We start from the raw sequence: 18,958 nt of genomic DNA, 5'->3' as shown, positions 1-18,958 counted from the left end.
TTAGGTCCCTCAGGCTTTAGCTGAATGACTCGATGAATGGTTCGCTTCTAGCCCTTTCTTGTGTAGTTCATCTGGACCTGTTATATTATTTGTTCAATTGCCTTTCCCCTCCCTGCTAAAGCCTGAGCTCCTTGAGAAAGAGGCTGCTGTATTCACAGGGCGGTTTGAATTCCCACCGCCCAGGATAATGGGTGGTGCATACTTGGAATTCCTTACATGTTTTATTACATTTAAATAGACTTGAAACCAGAGACGTTTATTTTAAATTAAAATTGGGGTGGACTTCTGATAATAGGAAAAATTTTAAATGTTGGCTTTACAAATGTCTGTTATGTGAAATTTATAGTTTTTTTTTTTTTTTTTGGTCATATTTTTAAACCTCTTTTCTAATATCTGCTTATCTTTCACAGATACGCCATGACTGTTTGGTACTTTGATGCTGAAGAAAGGGCAGAAGCCAAAAAGAAATTCAGGAATTTAACTAGTATGTGTTTGATAATTTTCTGTGACTTTTGCTTAAGTCAATCCAGAACTTTTATTTAAGTTTTTAATGTATATGCTAATGTACTCTGTTCAGTCTCAGCTATGTATCTCTACACACACACACACACACATGACATCATGACAGACTTAGTTCTGAAACCCTGGCCTTAGCTCTGCTGAAAAAAATCAGAAAAAAAAATGCAAAGAACATCCCTTGTGAATGCCCACTTACTGTGGGACAGTTTGTAATAGATGGGATATGGTTAACTTTTGATCATTAATATTCACCCACCCCTCAAATATAACATTAAATTTTGCCCATGGTTTTGGCACATTACAAAGGAAATACAATGCAACCACCACACTTCATTTGTTATATTGGTATGGGAATGTGACTCTCAGTATAAAAACCAGGCTCATGTAATATAAACTGAATATGACTTAATGTCTTTCCTGTCCCCTCCAACCAATATTATAAGACATATTTCCCCAAAATACATTATATTGAAAGACATGTTATGAATAGTTTGTGAGAAGGTAAATTCCTGGTCCCCAAATGTGGGAATTGTTACATACAGTATCTCTTTCTTGAAGAGTCACTGTGTTTATGGGCATATTAATCAAGAAAAATTAGCCTAAGAAATCCTACAGTAAACATGTATGTAACATCATGACCTATTTGAACAGTCTCCCTAGCAAATACCAAAGAAAATATATTTTTCTAAGCCCCATCAGGAGGTCCTTTGTTCAACTATGTTCTATGAGATGCATTTGCAGGAGGTTTTAGGGGTGACGTTTGTGACATGAAGTTCATCATATCTGGCTCTTTAACCTCTTTGTTTTCTTTTCTGTTCCCAACCCAGGGAAAACCGAACCTGCCCTCACTGAGGACTGACCCTGCTCTGAAATCCGCTGGCCTCATTCACTTTTAGTAACAGTTTCTGAATTTGCTTTAAGAGTTGAGATCCAAAGAAGGCCTCTTCTTCAGTGACTCCGTGACAAGGACCCCCAGCCCCTTGCCCCACTGCTTGCATCATTCAGATCCCTGTCTCGTGTATGGTACTGTGTATTTCCCTACCAAGACTGCACCTACCTTCAGACACTCTTTTTTTGCCAGATGAACTCATTTGCTAACTCCAGAAATACATGCAGACAACCTAGGTGGCCAGCGGTTTAATTGTTAGATTTGGTAATCCTGGCTATCAGAGCAAGAATCTTAAAGCACAGGCAAGGGACTGAATCTTACTTGCACTTTATGTACACTTTCTAATTTGAAAGGAGGAGGTTTGCAAAGAAATAAAATGGTGACAGGTGCCACGGAGAGGCATCACTGAAGCCTTAACACAGGAAACAGAAATGTGTGTCATCTGAACAATTTCCAGATGTTCCTAATCCTGGGATGTTGGGGTTTCTGGAGAATTATCACAACCTAACGTCATTATTACCTCTAGAACAGGCTGCTGTTATAGTAATCAATTTCTAAGTATCCTGTGGGTAGACACTCCCTTTTCCTGGTCCTGTAACCTGAACTTACTGCCTCTGCCCCATCTTGCTGAAATACAACTTTCTGATCAAAGATGACACCATTTATTTTCTATTTTCACTTCTTACATAGAGAACCTAATTCATTAATTATTTTGGTTGCTTTGTTGAAATGAAATTTGAATTTAAATCAAAGGGGAAAAAAATCTTCCTGGTAGTTTAGAGTCAACAACCTCTGATAATGGTGTCAAAAAACCTGGGTCTGCTGATATACAATAAACGTGTGCATTTTAAACAGTTTGAGATTGGAGATGGAGTTGGAAATGTAGGCATTCCTGTTTTTCAGTTTTCCTTTTTAGTGAGCTCACTCTTCTCTAATGAAACAAGAAAATCACAAAAACTAGGCTGTATTCTAAACAAGGTAATGGAAAATAAAACAAAAAATCATGGAAAGCTACTTGAGTTCTTCCACATTTTCTGACCCTGGTAGTCTCTTTGACACTTGACTCTCCAGATCTACTGTGGTTGGCAGTGTGGCCAGAATCATGGAATTTGCTAGAATTGTGGGACATCCTCCAGCAGTAAACACAGATTCCAATGCCTCACAAATTCTGTATGGAGCTCCTCTTTTATGAAAGTTACTCTGCATAGTTTTCAATTCCACTTTCATATTTTTAAAACCCCTGTAATTTCTTGCTTGAAAATCCCATGAACATTAAGGGGCCAGAAATATTTTCTTTTGTTACTGACAGGCACATAGACTTTCCAAGAAAGAAGCATATTTTTGTGTGTGTCCGGTTTGGGAAATTTTCCAAATAAGACTTGTCTTCATTCTCACAGTTGCTCTATTTTTTTTTCCCCCTGTAGTACTCATTACCTTCTACTTACTATGTAAATTATTTATTATATTCATTGTCTGGTATCCTTCCTCTAGAGTATAAGCACAATGAAGACAGGGATTTTGTATTTTTTAATCAATGGAATGTATTCCTAGCACATAAAATAGTGCTTGGCATATAGTAAGGGCTCAGTAAATACTTGTTGAATAAACTCATTCTCCTGCCTTAGTGTTTTAATGGTTTGATTCATTTCCTCCATCTTGGGCAGGAAGGGCTCACTAGCATTTTTGTGCACACACCTTTCTCTTGTTGTTGACGTGTAAATTTAGGCTAAAGGTTATAGAAAGCTTTGGTCATAGTGTCCTTTCTTATCTGTTTACCTGTTTGAAGAGGTCATTGACCACAGTGAATCTGAAGACTGAGGAAGATTCTGCCCTTCTGTGTCCAGGGACCATGGGAGTAACGTAAGAATAGCTTTAGACAGGACAGACTACATTCCTCCTTCAGAACAGTTTTGAAAAATTTTAGCAAGAGAAAAAGAAACAAAGTTGTTTATTAGGAATTTTATGTTCCCTATAATGGTAGGTAAATTTTCTTCCATGATTATTAATGTCATGAGAATGATAATATTCTGAAGGAATATCATATCATTCCAATACTATGTCTTATATCTTTCATTTTAGTTAATATTTTTACTTGCCAAAAGATCAGACCTCATAGGCCTTGCTTGTTCCTTCCAGACAAAGGTCCTATAACCTAATAATCTGTATATCCAATCAATTTTTAGTGCACTGATTTTTTTTCATGGCTGAATTGGAGTCCTGGATAATACAACTAATAGTGACTGCTTTTTGCTCCTCTCTTTGACAGCCCACTTAGAGGAGGACTTAGCCCTGATAAAGAAACATTATTTAGCAAATAATCGGATCAATTTCTTTATATTCCTGGCAATGACATGTTACGTCACCTACATAGTGCAGAGTCTTTGGCAGGAGATTAAATTTTGAACCAAAGATCCAATTTCATGGAAATAAAAAGTCTTACCTAAGTGCATTAAGTAGATCTTCAGTAGAGTAGTTAATACCAATTAGCTGCTGGGCTGTCTGAATCATGAATTATCTACTCAGATATGATTTTATTTTTCTTTACATAACTCAGGATTTTTAGAGGCTGGGTCATTTCTACTTTCTTTCAGTCCCTCGGTCTTGAAATTTCCTGTGATTTAGGAAGCAGTGATGGGAAGTGCCATGCTGAGTCAGCAGTTTGTATAAAATAGGGGTTGGGACATGACAGGTACTTTTATATTTGATCAACTATGAGGACAAGCCCAAGGAACGTTCTTGGTAAAGTTATTTAAAATAAAAATAATACAAAATTGACTTAGCTTCAGTCTTGAATCTTTTGAAGGGCATGAAAAGAATACTGGTTAATGAGGTGGAGAAGGAAATGGCAACCCACTCCAGTGTTCTTGCCTGGAGAACCCCAGGGACAGGGGAGCCTGGTGGGGTCTGCCGTCTTTGGGGTCGCACAGAGTCAGACACAACTGAAGGGACTTAGCAGCAGCAGCCGCAGCAGTGAGGTGGTTGTGTTAGGTAGTTAGAATAGGGAAAAGGAGTCCAGAGTGGTGGTGGCTCAAAGACCTGGAAGGGAAAAGCCCGTGAAAATAGAACAAAGGAAGGTCCGAGGACCGGAGTGAGAACCTCAGGTAAAACACAACACTCCTGGCTGGCCCAATTTACAGAAGACAGGCTCAGGGACAGAGAAACATATAAAAAGAGGAGCCAAAGCCCTCTTCTCTCTCTCTCTCCTGCACGATGGGGCACTCTTCTCTTCCCGTCTTTGGATCGACGTGCCCTCACACCTCCAAGATGGATTTTCCTGCTATCATCTAAATAAAATAGAGCTGTAACACTGATTTATTTAAGAGCCGTAACACTGGTCTGTCCAAGACCCAAGAGCTGTGACCCGCCGAGGGGGCTTCAATGTTCGTCACTCCAAATTTTTGTTGTGATGAGACAAAGAACCGAGGAGCATACACTCGCCTGACAGTTGGAAACTATTGTAGAAACAGTGGAAATAGCTCTTTTCATGATGAAGCTGGTTATAGTTGAACTCTTGAATGATACATGCTAGTGTATATTTAAGATCCAATCTGCTTTCAGATCAGTCTATTCCTGTCCAAAAGTGATTTTTAATATATTACTATCCCTGTGTTGATAGGTTAGGTCCTTTGAGATCCCAGACCTACTATGGCTTATCTTTCTTACATTTGCAAGGCCAACGTCAGAGAGGTCCAAGTCACGCTGTGGTGCAGCTGGTAAGATGACGCCTCCTACGCCAACGGCTCTGCTCCAGGCCTGAGCTCCGTGCGCTCACACGTTTGTTCTCTGCAGCCTCTGTCAGCTCTTGCTCTCTTCAGATGAGCAAACGGTCTCAGAGCAGTTGGGTGGTTTGTCAGGGGCTGCAGTCCAGGGGTTGCCAAGAGTAGGACACGACTGAGCGACTAACACATGACGTGACATGACATGGGGTGAAGGAGTACTGCACTCAGCACTTCCAGCTCCTCAGGACTCGCTGTCTTCGGTGTCTCCTTCCTGCAGTGGAGATGCCAGACAAAAGAGCAGGAATGAGCGGAGTAGGGGGAGAAGAAGCTTTAAATGTCTGCTGCTTGATAGCTTCACGTGAGGCTCAGGTTATCCACAAGGTTCTCATGCCCAGCATCCTAAAGGAATGTCAGTTATTCAGAAGAAGCCACATGAGCAGAAAACATCAACGGCATAGATAATGAATTCTCCCTTGTCTTTGCAATGGGATCTTCGCTGCATGCCTCCCAGGATCATGGGGGAAGTTGGGAATATGGGCAACATTGGTCTCTCAGGCTAACCCTGGGTATGAGCTGTGTGGGGCATGCCATCCCCCACAGGGCAGAGTTAAGCAGTGTGGACTTTCTGGAAGAGAAAACAGACTGGGACTTGCAGGGTACAATTTGGAAGCCTCCCAGCAGGCCACAGTGCATGCAGTGTGTGGGGACATGTGGACAGTGTCCAGGCTGCTGTCCTCACGGCCCTAGGTTGATGCCCTCTGAGGGGAGGAAAGGAAACCTTTTTTTTTTTAAATATACCTAACTTTCCAGTTTAGGCTTAAGGCTGAGATGTCAGCGTGGTTCTATTACTGACAGTTCTCTGATACGTGGAAATCAAGACAGGAAGCTAGGCTAGGCTCCGTCATCGTAGGGAATTCTCATCATCCCCTCTAAGTGACATTGAGTGGAAATTCAGAAACATTTTTAATTCTCCGAAGCTCTTGGATAGTCTCTTATCTAATCTTTTTGAGGTGCTTGTAGAAGGATGTCATTTTCATTTCTTTAAAACACAGCACTTTTGCCTATTTAAATACCCTGAAAGACTGTGAGTGTTGAAAAAAGCACCAGATTTCTTTCTTGAATCCTGTTTGTTTGACCTTTGGTAAACTTAGTATTGTACTTAGAAAAGCTTTCCTTGAAGTAGTTGCTGCTTGTGCTCCTGAGTGCTGAGATTTTTCAGAAATTTTATAAAGACCATTTTGTGATTCTTTTTTTAAAGTTAGAGGAACATCTCAGATAGGGAATGGCTGTTGTGCTTTATTGTCGCAGTTTTGCATACAGATTTTAAGAGCAGCTGTGGAATGAAATTCATTATTTGCACTAGGTTATTAAAAATTAATTTCACAGGCAGTCTTTGTTTTGTGCCTATTTCTTGAGGGAACACGGCACATCCCTTATGATGAATGCCTGGCGGACATAGCGGTAGAAGAGTCGGGACTTCATGTATCATTGGTAATGGGACTTCAGCGGGTGTGTGGTAGGCCGGTTTTGAAAAGAGCTGTGGAGAAGCCCAATTTGGTGGCAAATCCCAGAAAAGCTGTTGAGGATAAGGGGGTGCTGTGGGGGGTGAAGGGTTGGGGGTGGCATGAGGAGGTGGGTTCCTAGCAGCCAAGGCTTGGCTGCTTGCTGCCAGCTTCCTTCATCCTCACCCAGTTTAAGTGTTTACTAACTGGACTTTGAAAAATTCTCTGAGGACAGGGTTACCTGCCATAAAAATGCTGAAAAATAGGAATTGCCCTAGAGTGTTTTCCAAACACCGATATTTTTCTGAAAAGGGAACAAATGCATGTGGGACAGGGGCAGGGATGGGGAAAGGAAGCAATCAGTTTTTAAAAAGTACAGAGGGGAAAAAAAGTCTCTCTCCACCAGAGTCAGCCACTTGGCCAGTTTCTTCTGTGTCCCCGGAGGGTGACCACCTCTCCTGGAAGGTCAGCGCCTCCTGGAAAGCCCTCCTCCCGCAGGACTGGCACGTTTGCTGGGTCATTTCCTCCTATTTTTATGCTTATTCATCATGTGGCCTGTGTTCTCCTTAACATGCAGTTTTTTTCTCCATCCTCCTGGGGGAAGAGATAACATTCTCAGGACCTAATTCTCATCTGATAAGTTTTATTTTTAACCAACTTCTAATCCTTTCTTCTTATTTTCATGGGCCCCCTGCACTTCTCGGCCTTTCCTGGCTTCCTCAGAAGTGGACAGCAGAACATCGGGGTACCGTGTAGGGTGCCAGGGTTTCTCCCATCCCATCCTGGACCTGCCACTTGGGATGCTAGGCACCTGGCTCACTTTCTAATAGCAGGGAGACTTCCCTCTGCCCCAGGTCCTGTTCTCACACCTCCTTCTGGGCTGTCTGTGGATTTCCTTCTGTCAGTAAATTAGCATGATCTTGAGGAAGGAAGCACGCTTTAGAAAACTAGACAGCTGTGACTTGTGGTGATTAACATGGACTGAGTTGCCAATGGCCTTGTGGCCACTTAAGGCTCCCACAGTGTGACCACGTCATGACTTGACAGGATGATTCTTGGACTGAGATGAATGAAAGCAGCCAGGATCCACCCAATCGAAGGGAAAGGTTTATTTGGCTTAGTTTGTTTTCCTGTCCTGAGCCCTCTGGCCCAGGCTTTCCCAGACAAGTATGTTAGCAGTAACTGTGACCTTAACTACGTAAGCATATATACATTCTTTTTCTTCTTTTTGACTTTTGACCCGACCCCTCCCCAGATTTGACTAAATATGGTTCTGGCTAAAAGTTTTCCAACTAACACTAAGGGGAAGTGGAAGTTTTGAACCTGGGGAGGGCGATGGAGTTTGCGTTCCCCAGAGAGGGCTGTGCATGGGAATGCTGTCCCAGACTTGAACTTCATGGCCTCCAACTGCAGTTTGTTCTCCATGGACCGGTTGTCTCTCAAGCATCTCTTGGCCCTACCGTGCATTGTGTATACAGTCACTATGCCTTTCTTCTAACCCTGTAATAGGCGCTTAGAAACTAAGCTAAAAAAAAAAAAGAAAAGGTCTGTGATGTAGCTTCACAGGATAGAAAGACAGTTATCAGAGGATTGAAGAAACAACAAATAAAATAAAACCACTTAATCATGGAGTACCAACCAGGGTCCCGGAAGGAAATGGATAACACTTACAATTAGGATAATTGTAGGAGAGTTAAGTAAAAAGACTTTTCACCAAGGTGGGGAGCAAGTAGGGAAGCCACAAGAGAGAGTGCAGTACCCAGCCTTCCAAAGCAGGGGGTACCACTCCAGACTCTAAGACTTGTAGGCGGGAAAGGGGAGGAAACAGTAACCCTAACAGAGAGGCTTCCTGACAGGACCTTCACTGCAGGAACCCAGCCAGCTCATGGGACCTTGCAAGAAGGGAGCTGGGTAGTTAACACCACACCTCTGGCTTTTCCCTCGTCAGAGCTGCTGAAATGTACCTTGGCTAAGCACATCTGTAAGTCACCAGTCAACTGCCCACTGATAGCGGGACATAGGTCTGGTCAGGCTTCTGGGGCTCAAATGAGGGGCAAAACCTAGGGAATGTGGGGGGCGGGGGCGGTAAAACAGATCAACACAACAGCATCCAGAGTTCTCCACGGTCCAGCCCCATCTCCCCCTCGTAGCCTATCCACTACACCAGGACTTTTCTGTTTTTCAAACAAGTCAAGTCTGCCTCTGCCTCAGGGCCTTTGCACTTGTTCCTTCTGCCTAGAGTGGTCTGCTCCCACCCATCTGCATGGATAATGATGGGTCATTTAGATCCTGGCTTCCTAAAGAGCATCTCCACTCTTAGTATTCCCCCACCTCACCTTCCAGTCATGCTATTTCACAGTCTAGTTTTATTTTTACATGGAAGAGAGTAATGGAACAGTTTTAACTTAAAATGTCAATACTTACTGGAAGATTTTTTCTTTGCAATGATTTAAGCTTAAGATGAAAACCAGATATCAACTTTCAAATATGCAGGGGGTACTTATTTTTACAAAAGTTGCCTGAAGGTGTGGAAAAATGTTTGGACATCACTGAGAGAGCCTGAATGCTCTCGGGGGCTGTATGAAGGAGTGAGCGGCCCTCTTCCTCCACTGGAGGCTGTGTGCCTGTGCCTTTTATCACAGCTACCACACTGTGTGTGTGTGTGTTAGTCGTTCAGTTGAATCTGACTCTGCGAACCCCACGGACTGTAGCTTGCCAGGCTCCTCTGTCCATGGAATTCTCCAGGCAAGAATAATGGAGTGGGTTGCCATTCCCTTCTCCGGGGGAATCTTCCTGCCCCAGGGATTGAACTCCAGTCTCCTGCATTGCAAGCAAACTCTACTGTCTGAGCCACCAGAGAGAGAACGTGAGTTAGCACGAGTCAGGAGGTAGCCAGTAGCACTATATTTCTTTATTTACAGGGACCTACAAAGTCTCCCCCAAGAGCTTCAGAGAGAGATTTTCTTCCTTCTCTGCTGGCTACATTCTGACTCATGCTAACTCAAGTCAATGCACAGCAACCCGAATTTGAAGAGACTACTTTGGCTCCACCTATGGACTTGGTTTGTGTGCCAGACCAGGGGCGATTCCCTTGTCTTTCTGAAGGGCCACACCCCACTCTTCTCGGGCCCCATCGAGCAGGGAGTGAGGCTTGCAGAGCCAAGTCTGGATGGGAGCAATTTGAAAACTATGCCACCCTGACAATTTATAGAGAGCTTTTAAGGCATCATTTCATTTAGGCAAGGGTGTGAAGCCATTCTCCATGGCCTTCCTCCAACTGCCACAACTGCCCTGACTTAAGCTGGTAACCAGCCCATGCCTGCTGGCGTCTGATGGGGCAGACCTCCCTTCTGACGAGTGGGGCCTCAGCCACATAACTGTCAAGAACTTTCAGAACCACCCATGCTTTTGAGGATAGATCTGTCAGTTTTGGTCTGGAGGCCGGGATTTTGTTCCAAGGTCTGCTGCTGATTGAGGGCCCCCATGCTCATCCTCCAGGTAGTGCTCTAGTGGGGTCTAAGTTCCAGGGGAAATGTCATGGGCATCCAAGAGCAGGCCATGAACGGTGCAGGCTCACTGGACTAGCATAGAAGCCATGAGAGCAGCCAGGAGTGAGGAAACTCTCTTCTGCTCTTTCTCTCTGCTAAAGAGCTCCTTGACACCCTAGCTATATAGCTTTCCTGCTATATGACTTCCCACCCATGGAAACTTCCAGCTGCTTTCAGTTTTCTTGTTCCCAAGGAGAGAATATGATTTGCAAAGCTCATCTTGTGGGGCCAGACCAGCAATCTGGATTGACTGCTCTGGGGGCAGGTGTTCACTAGCGTTGTTGATGCTTGGGGGAACTAGGGTAGAATCCTTCAGTTCCTACAGGCTGCTTCCAGCTGTTCTTCTCAGAAGGGCATGTGGGCAGGGCAGGCCCCTCCAAATCACATAGCGGTCATACGCGCTCTTTCGGGTTCTGTGAAAGACAAGTAAAGTAATTCTAATTGACACAAAAAGGTGAAAGCCCTGCTCTTTAAAAAATATATCAAAATGGTGATAGGCTGTTGACTGGCCTCTTTATGTGTGTCCCGACTTGTGAATCAGAGTCATAGGGCTCTGAGAGCAGGGGTTGGAAGACCTAGGATCAGTCGGGGGGAAAGCACTGGGAGGGGAGAAGTCGGGGAGAAGGAGGCGAGGCCAGGCTCCCAGAGCTTGGAGGAGGCCTGTGGAAGCAGCCTCCTGCTGGGTGAGCAGCTGAAGGTACTTCTCCTCATTTTACCACGTTCCCGGAGGTGGGCCAGGTTCCCAGCTCACTTGCCTCATTGGTAAGAGGTAAGCAGTGGATGAGTAAGAGCTGACCCTGTCCTAGCACATAAAGCTGGGCCGATCAGATCATGTCTCTAGACTCACAAAGGAGCCTGGTCTTGGGGATGACCTGGACAAAGGAAAGTCACATTATTATGAAGTTTCATCTTCAAGGAGAAGAGCCGCAGCACAACCATTTCTTTTCCTATTAGATTCTGCTTCTTAAACACACACACACACAAAGAATCCCCTTGCCTTTACCGTGGGTCCCAGCCACGTGTTTCTCCGGCTCCTATTAGCTTGCACTGCCAGGAGGGCATCATCAACAGGTCTTTGGAGGCTGCGTTAGCCACGCCCACCATCTCTAGAGGGAGCGGCGTTAATGACCCCTAAACACCTGTAAGCCCTGAGTCCTGCACAGCTGTGGCTCCTTCTCTGAACAAGCAGCTGAACTCGGGCTTGGAGGCGTCCAGAAAGGTCAGCAGATCCTCTCTGAGAAGCTCGGATTTCTCCCCACTCGTCACCAGTTCTGCCTTTCTTCCCCCTGCCAAACCACCGTCACCACAATTCAGCCAGACTCAGCAGTGTCTGCTACCCACAGGGTAGGAAGTGTGGTCGTCCAACTGCCCGAGGTCAGGACCCGCTTCTGGTCCTTGCTGTAGTGTTTCCATTCTCGGAAACACTCGGCTCTGAGATCAGAGGAGAGTCTAGCTCCGGAGGTGAGGCTCTTGGTTTTGACATTCGTGGGGGAATGGGGCTGCTTCTGGGTGAAAAAACAGCACAGGTGGGCAGAGAGTCCTGTAAGCAGCCCGGCTTAACCACGGGCCTGGTGTGTCTGTGAGTTGAAGGTGACTCAGAAGCCGAGGGCCCTGGTGGGGTGGGGTCTGCCCGTGTATTCATCCCCAGTATTTCACAGCGGCCTGGCAGACAGTCAGGGGCAATGTGGTGTGGGGAAAACAGCATGGACTTTGGAGTCAGGCCTGGCTTGGAGTCCCAGTTCGGCTGTTTCTACCTGTACAACCTCTGTAAGTTACCCACCCTCTGAGTGCCTCAGTTTCTCCTCTGTAAGCCCGCCTCCACTCCCTCTAACCTACTTCCACGGTGCTTCCCGTCCCCGTGGAGCTGGGCTCCTCCTGTCGGAGGGTTTCTGCGCCCAGAGGACAAATGCTTCCTTCAGGAGGCACAGGGAAATTTCTGTTGGATTTGGATGCTGAGAGAGCCACCCGGAGGCACTCCTTCAGGAGTAACTACTAGGGAAATAGGCCGCAAAAACGAACACAACCCAGAGTGGACTCGAGTGGTTGACACTCTCTCAAGGGAGGGTTAGGGTCAACGCTGCCGGAGGAGGTCTCAGAGGCATGCGCATGGCGGATGTCTGGGCCTCCCCCGGGCTGCGTCCTTGGTTTCCTGTGCCTGTAATGAAGATGGACAGACCCCAGGCAGCACGACCGGGACTCAGCCCCACTGAGAATGAGGGGTCAGGGCCAGGCAAAGGGCCCCTGCAGCTGTGGCACTGGCTGAAGGGAAAGGGGGTGCGGTGGACAGCGAGTAAGACAGTGACTGATGAACTGCCTGTGTGTTCCATCCCGCCCTTCACTGCCTCGATGATGGAGCCAGACTCCTCGCCGTCTGGAGCAATGCTAACTTTGTCAGTTGAGGTGCTGGAGGGACACGGCAGGAGGAAAGGGGTGCCTGCCCCTTTGCAGGGTGCTCCTAATTCTGCTCGCCCCGTGGTTGCCAGTGTTAAGTGGAGGACACTCAGGGGTCCTTGCACTCCAGCCAGTTGCATCGCTGGTCCCCGGCCCGTGTGCTCTGCCCGCGATACCTGACCACCACGCCAGCCTCAGCTCACCTACTGTGGACCAGCTCTGGCCCCGGCCATCTCGAGCTTCTCTGCCACCCATGGGCTGCAGTCTTGTCCTCTGGCAGGAGATCTGAATCTCAGCCTGGGAAAGTTTGTTCTTTGCTTGGCTATTCTTCCTCAGCCCTGGGGTATTCTTTCTTTTTTAGTGTGTACTCCCTGTAAATAGTTCTTCGTGTGAAGCATCCATATATGGTTTCAAATGTTCAAATTCCCGTATAGTTTCTGTCTGTGCCTGGAGTCTGACTGTGATAGAATTGATACCGGGAGCAGTCCCAGTAAATAGATGTCCCCCTCCCTTCTCCAACCATACACACAAATGGTATTTGGGGATTTGTCTGGGCTTGAGTACAGTGTTCAGCTCCTTGCCCATGGGAAATGGGATGCTGGTAATGCAGTGGCATCGTGGTTAATTAAGCTCTCACCGGTGGTTAACTGTGATGCAATATCAATGGAAGCGAATGCCTTGGAATCTGAGACAACTGCTGGACTGTTAATGGCGGTCATGATGACGATGAGGATTGTGATGTGGGGTGGATTGCGCTGAGGGTTCTAGAGTGTTTACAGAGAGAAAATGACATGCTCAGGTCCTCCAACTTTTAAGTCATGGTCTGACTACAGAATGTCACAGAGCTTTTATTAAGCCCTTACAAGAATTATTTCTTGTTGCCAGAGGGCTGATATCACTGAAAGATTATACAAAATTTAATTGTGTGGGTGGTTGAATTATGATTGCTAAACTCACAGTGATGCCAAGTATCTTATGTTACAGATTAGGGCATTGACTGGGAAAGAATGGGATTCTGAAACTTGGAGTAGGAACAGCTGGTTATATTCTGATAAAACTAACACTCTTGAAACCGCAAGTCACCCTGATTCCTTTGCCAGTAGAAGTATCTTGCCCTCTGATATCTGAAGAAACAAGCTTTTCTTTGCTGGAAAACTCCATGCTCACCTCATCTGGGACAGATGCCTTGAAAGGGAATGTTCCTTCTCAAGATCCACCACAACCAGCCCTTGTTACCATTAGCCTGTGTGTGCATGCCAAGTTGCTTCAGTCCTGTCCGACCTTTTGCAGACCTATGGACTGCAGCCTGCCAGGCTCCTCTGTCCATGAGATTCTCCAGGAAAGAATACTGGAGTGGGTTGCTGTGCCTTCCTTCAGGGGATCTTCCCGACCCAGGGATTGAATCTGCATCTCTTGTGTCTCCTGCATTGGCAGGTGGATTCTTTACCACTAGCGCTTCCTGGGAGGCTCACTATTAGCCTGTAGAGTCAATTATCTGTTTATTCCAGGGACAGGATATACTAACATCTGGGAAGACCCAACTTACATACTAAAAAGACTGTAAGACTTTGCTAATCTGTCAGGAGAAACTTGCAGAATATATAGGAGTGGACTTTAAGGGTATTAACTATAATGTGGTTATGGGTATTCCTCTAATATTTTACAAGGTTTTTTTTGCTTTATGTACTTTGAAATTCTGGGAATAATGGACAACTGTGACTCCTGGGATTTCTGTGGATTGTAATTTTTTTAAAAAATAAGAACATCTCTCATTGTTTTCTCTTAGTGATTGTACACAATTTTGTCAGAGATTAATATTATCCTACCCATTTTCTTTTAGTTAGCATTTTCTGATGTTTTTTCCATCCCTTTATGGCCAATTTTTTTTTCTTTGCTGTTGTTTTAGGAGTGTCTTTTGTAAACAGCTCATAGCTTTGCTTCCCCTCATACAAGCCATCTGTTACTGTCACATGTTGGATTGACATGTTATGTTTTACCATGCTTCTTGTGTTCTTGTTTGTTCCTTCCCTGTTTTTGATCAAGTTCTTGCGTGTTTGCTTTTGTTCTTGTTTTTTACTCTAGTGGTTCCGAAACAATAAACTGTTTTTCTACTAGCTAACCTTAAATTTTTGATGTGTATCTAAATATTCTATGCTGTAGCCAGAATCTGTCACTTCCTCTTGTACAAAATAATGTTTGCTTGTTTTCACTCCCTCCTTCCTAATCTCAGGTATTATTTCTAGGATTATTATTTTTCCCTGTAATAAAGAGCTTTTAGAGATTTTTTCTTTTTTGTTTTTTAATTGCTTTCTTAATGGCCATTGTTTTTTTTGTACTCTGTCTCTCTCTTTTGGACTCTTTTTCTTTTTTTTTCCTTTAGGAAGAGTTATCCTTTAGTATTTCAGGAGGTGTTTGTGGCTGCTAAACTCTGGGTCCTTGAATGTCTCAATTTCTTCCTCCTCTCATTTGAATGCTATTTTGGCTGCTTGGTCTATCGATAACAGAGATATAGGTTAAAAGCTTTCACTATGAATGTAGATTTTTCTATTTATTTTTGCAGTTGTATCAATTTTGGTTTATATATTGAAGCTCTCTTATTTGACATAAACATTTTGAGTATTTTTAAATCTCATCTTTGTAAATTGAACTTTTTGAAAAAATTACTGAGACAACTCTTCTTTCTGCTAATGCTTCTTGTTTTAAATTGGTCTTGTCCGATGGAGCCATCTGAGCTTTCTTTTTTTAATCTTCTTTATTTTCAATCTTTTAATAGCCTTAGGTTTAAATGTAGCTTTTATGCACTCCGTATCTAGTTGGATTTTCTCCCTTTACCTAGTATAACAATATTTGTCTTTTCAAAGAATAAACCTTAGTTAAAATTTCCCCAATTTTTTATTTTTCAAAACTTTAAGTCTGCAGAACATCCACAAGAGTAATAAACATCAGTTTGATTCACCAGTTATTAACACTTTGCTGCATTCTGTGAATGTGTATATACAAATGAATATGTATATAATTTTTATGTGTATTTATTTATATTGTATACAGACACATATGTGCTTCTTTGAAGTGGATGAGAACTGAGCCTTTATCGCTTAAGAATATGGACATTGTCCTACCATAAGATAATTATCCTCTAAAAATTTAACGTTTATATAATATTATCATTTAATATACAGTCCTGGTTTGGGAAGATCCCCTGGAGAGGGAAATGGCAACCCACTCCAGTATTCTTGCCTGGAGAATCCCATGGACAAAGGAGCCTAGCAGGGTACATTCCATTGGTTTGCAAGAGTTGGACACGACTTAATGATTAAACCACCACTGCATTCGGATATGCCCAGTTGTCCCAATAAGTCTTCAAGTGTTTTTCTCCCATCCAGGACCCAATTAAGGGTCAAGAACCACGTTTAGTTTTCTCTATAGGTAGAAGAGTTCCCCAGCCTTTTTTGTTGTTGTTTTTCTGTTTTTTCCTCTCTTTTTTTTCCTTTTCCCTTTTCTTCTCTCTTTTCTCCTTTTTAAAGGGTCTACCTCACTTATTTTGCAGGACATCCCTCTGCATATTTGCATCTGTCTAACTCGATGTTCATGATCAGGGCCAGGTAAACGTTTTTGTCAGAGGTGTCCCCCGCTGTGTTCCCCTCAGTGTGATGTGTGAGGGGTGCACAATGCAGTTCGCCCCATTATTACTGATGCTAAGTAGGTGAAGGTGGATGTCTGTCAGATTTCTCCACATTCTGCCCCCCAACTATCTCTTAGCCCATATTTTATCATTCATTGGTGATTCTACTCATGTAAAATAATGATTTTTCTATTTCTGTCATTCTTCCTACACCTGTCAGTTGGCACCTACCCTAAGGAAAACTTCCCTTTACTCCTCTTTGCCCCCTCTAAAATGTTAAAGGAAATTTTAGAATCAGTGGATTTATGAATTATTTTGTTTATTCAGAGGTATAATCTAGTCCTGTCACTAATTGTTTTGAAGTTTAGATTCTCCAAGATTTGATCATAGTGACCTCCTTTAAGACCCTGGATTCCATCAGTTTTGAACACTTTTAAGTTCTTTGGTACCAGAAAATCTTCTGGGCTTCCTTTTCACTTTCCAGAAAGCAGGCATTTCTCTGAGCCATCCTGCTGTTCCTCCGTAGTGGGGAATAGTATTCAAAACTAAGATCCGACCGCTAGGTGTGCTCCTTGGTGCAGAGATGTGATTGCTTCCAGGCCCTTCTGTGGAAAGAGCTAAGAAATCTCAAGTTTATACTGACAGTGCCTCCAACTTCATCCTAATTCCATGGGGGTATTTTCCTGTTCTGCCTACATTGGCTATTTGTACGTCTTTGTTCCCTCAATGAGAACTTGGGTTTTCAACAGTATGCTTGTTCAGTCCTGCAGGAAACGAAAAATATTTCATAATTGCTTCATCAACAGAAAACTTACTTTGTCTCGTTTAAGATTTGTTTTTGTCCTAAGACTGAACTCTTCCTTTGAGGTTGTATTGTCAGTGTACTGTGTTCAGAATTTTTTTTCTTTTCCTTCTGGGTAATTATATATTAACGTGACATATGGGTTTGTTTGTGTCTGAATTCAGTGTTAAAGTTTTCCCCATTCTTGTTTCAATCTATTTTTGAATGTATAAAAAATAGACATGGTTCAAGGCAAAATTCTATTAAAAGTCTTCTAAGTCTCATTCCCTTCTCTATCCCTTCCATTCTGGGGATACCAGTCTCGCCACCCCTGTAGGCCATAGATTTTAGTTCTTTTTGATTGATTTTGCAAAAACATGTATATTCCTTTTATCCTTCTCACACAAAAGGTGACATAATTTTTGCATCTTGCTTTTTTATTTAAGAATATATCCTGAAAATCACCCTATATCAGCTCACAGGGAATTTCTTTATTCTTTTATACATGTTTCAGTTCAATTAAATATGAATTTAATTGTTTTATTTGGGCTTAACTCTGACATCTTATTTTGTGCTCATACTTACCCTGTTTTGTTGCGCCCTTTTCTTTCATGTATATCTTAAATTATTTTAGAATTCCATTTTTCGTCTACTAGCTTAGACATTATACATTCTTCTTCTGTTCCTTTTAGATGTTATCCTAAAAATTGCAGCATGTTAAGTTAATTGGTAACTACCCTCCTTCTGGAAAATGCAATGACCTTTTTATATTTAAAACCTGCAAGATCTAGTTTATGCTTGCAGTGTTTAGTTACATGAATTCATAAATCCTTCTCACATCTCTGATCTTCAGTTTGGATCATATTTGCCATCTAGAGAGTATATTAGATTTTCTTTTATTTGGGTGATAAATTCTGTTTTTGTTTTCTAAAATTACCTTTATTTCACCTTCATTCTAGAAATATTTTCACTGGAAATGGAATTCTAGGTTAACAGCAATCTTTAACATATGATAAGAAAAGATCCTTTCTACTGTTTTCAGTCTTATTACTGTTAATCTGACACTCCTTTTAGGAAAGTCTGTTGGAGCATCAGTGTCATCATCTGCTCTCTATTGGATTTTTCTGTGCTTCAGATAATTCAGTCTTATTTATTCCACACAGAAAACCTGTAAAATAAGCACTCTACCCATTTTGTAAATGGTAATCCTGACTTTCCAAGAGGTTGGGTTACTTCATTAAGGAAATGCGAATTAAAACCACAATGAGACACCACTTCACATCTACTAGAATGACTGATTTTAAATTATTTAATTAAAAACAGAAAAGAAAAAAAATCCGTTTTTTCTTAAACTTCTTTGATGAGTAGCTCCTTTGTCATTGACTATCAACAGTTTTACAATGATGTGCTCTAAGTGTGGACGTATTTTTATTCATTCTGACTGGAATTCATAGAACCTCTTGAAGCATCTATGTCTTCTTGAGTGACTACGCCAAAGCCTTTGACTGTGTGGATCACAACAAACTGTGGAAAATTCTTCAAGCGATGGGAATACCAGACACCTGACCTGCTTCCTGAGAAATATGTATGCAGGTCAAGAAGCAACAGAACTGGACATGGAACAACAGACTGGTTCCAAATAGGAAAAGGAGTACGTCAAGGCTGTATATTATCACCCTGTTTATTTAACTTATATGCAGAGTACATCATGCAAAATGCCAGGCTGGATGAAGCCCAAGTTGGAATCAAGATTGCCGGGAGAAATATCAATAACCTCAGATATGCAGATGACACCACCCTTATGGCAGAAAGCAAGGAAGAAATAAAGAGCCTCTTGATGAAAGTGAAAGAAGAGAGTGAAAAAGTTGGCTTAAAGCTCAACATTCAGTAAACTAAAATCATGGCATCCGGTCCCATCGCTTCATGGCAAATAGATGGGGAAACAATGGAAACAGTGACAGATTTTATTTTGGGGGATTCCAAAATC

At 43.0% G+C, this 18,958-nt stretch overlaps 1 protein-coding gene across 1 annotated transcript in view; it reads left to right on the top strand.

Moving 5' to 3' along the window:
• EGLN3 (egl-9 family hypoxia inducible factor 3) overlaps positions 1–3,032 on the top strand; it is a 28,689-nt gene extending 25,657 nt beyond the window's left edge. The window contains exons 4-5 of the mRNA XM_065906530.1: positions 411–484; positions 1,347–3,032. Coding sequence (XP_065762602.1) covers positions 411–484; positions 1,347–1,378 — 106 coding nt within the window. The 3' untranslated portion in view covers positions 1,379–3,032. The remainder of the gene's footprint in view (positions 1–410; positions 485–1,346) is intronic.
• Positions 3,033–18,958: the final 15,926 nt, after the last annotated feature.

This window comes from Muntiacus reevesi, chromosome 15, assembly GCF_963930625.1.
Source record: "Muntiacus reevesi chromosome 15, mMunRee1.1, whole genome shotgun sequence".
NCBI classification, from domain to species: Eukaryota; Metazoa; Chordata; class Mammalia; order Artiodactyla; family Cervidae; genus Muntiacus; species Muntiacus reevesi.
This window is presented reverse-complemented; position numbering and strand designations above follow the sequence as displayed.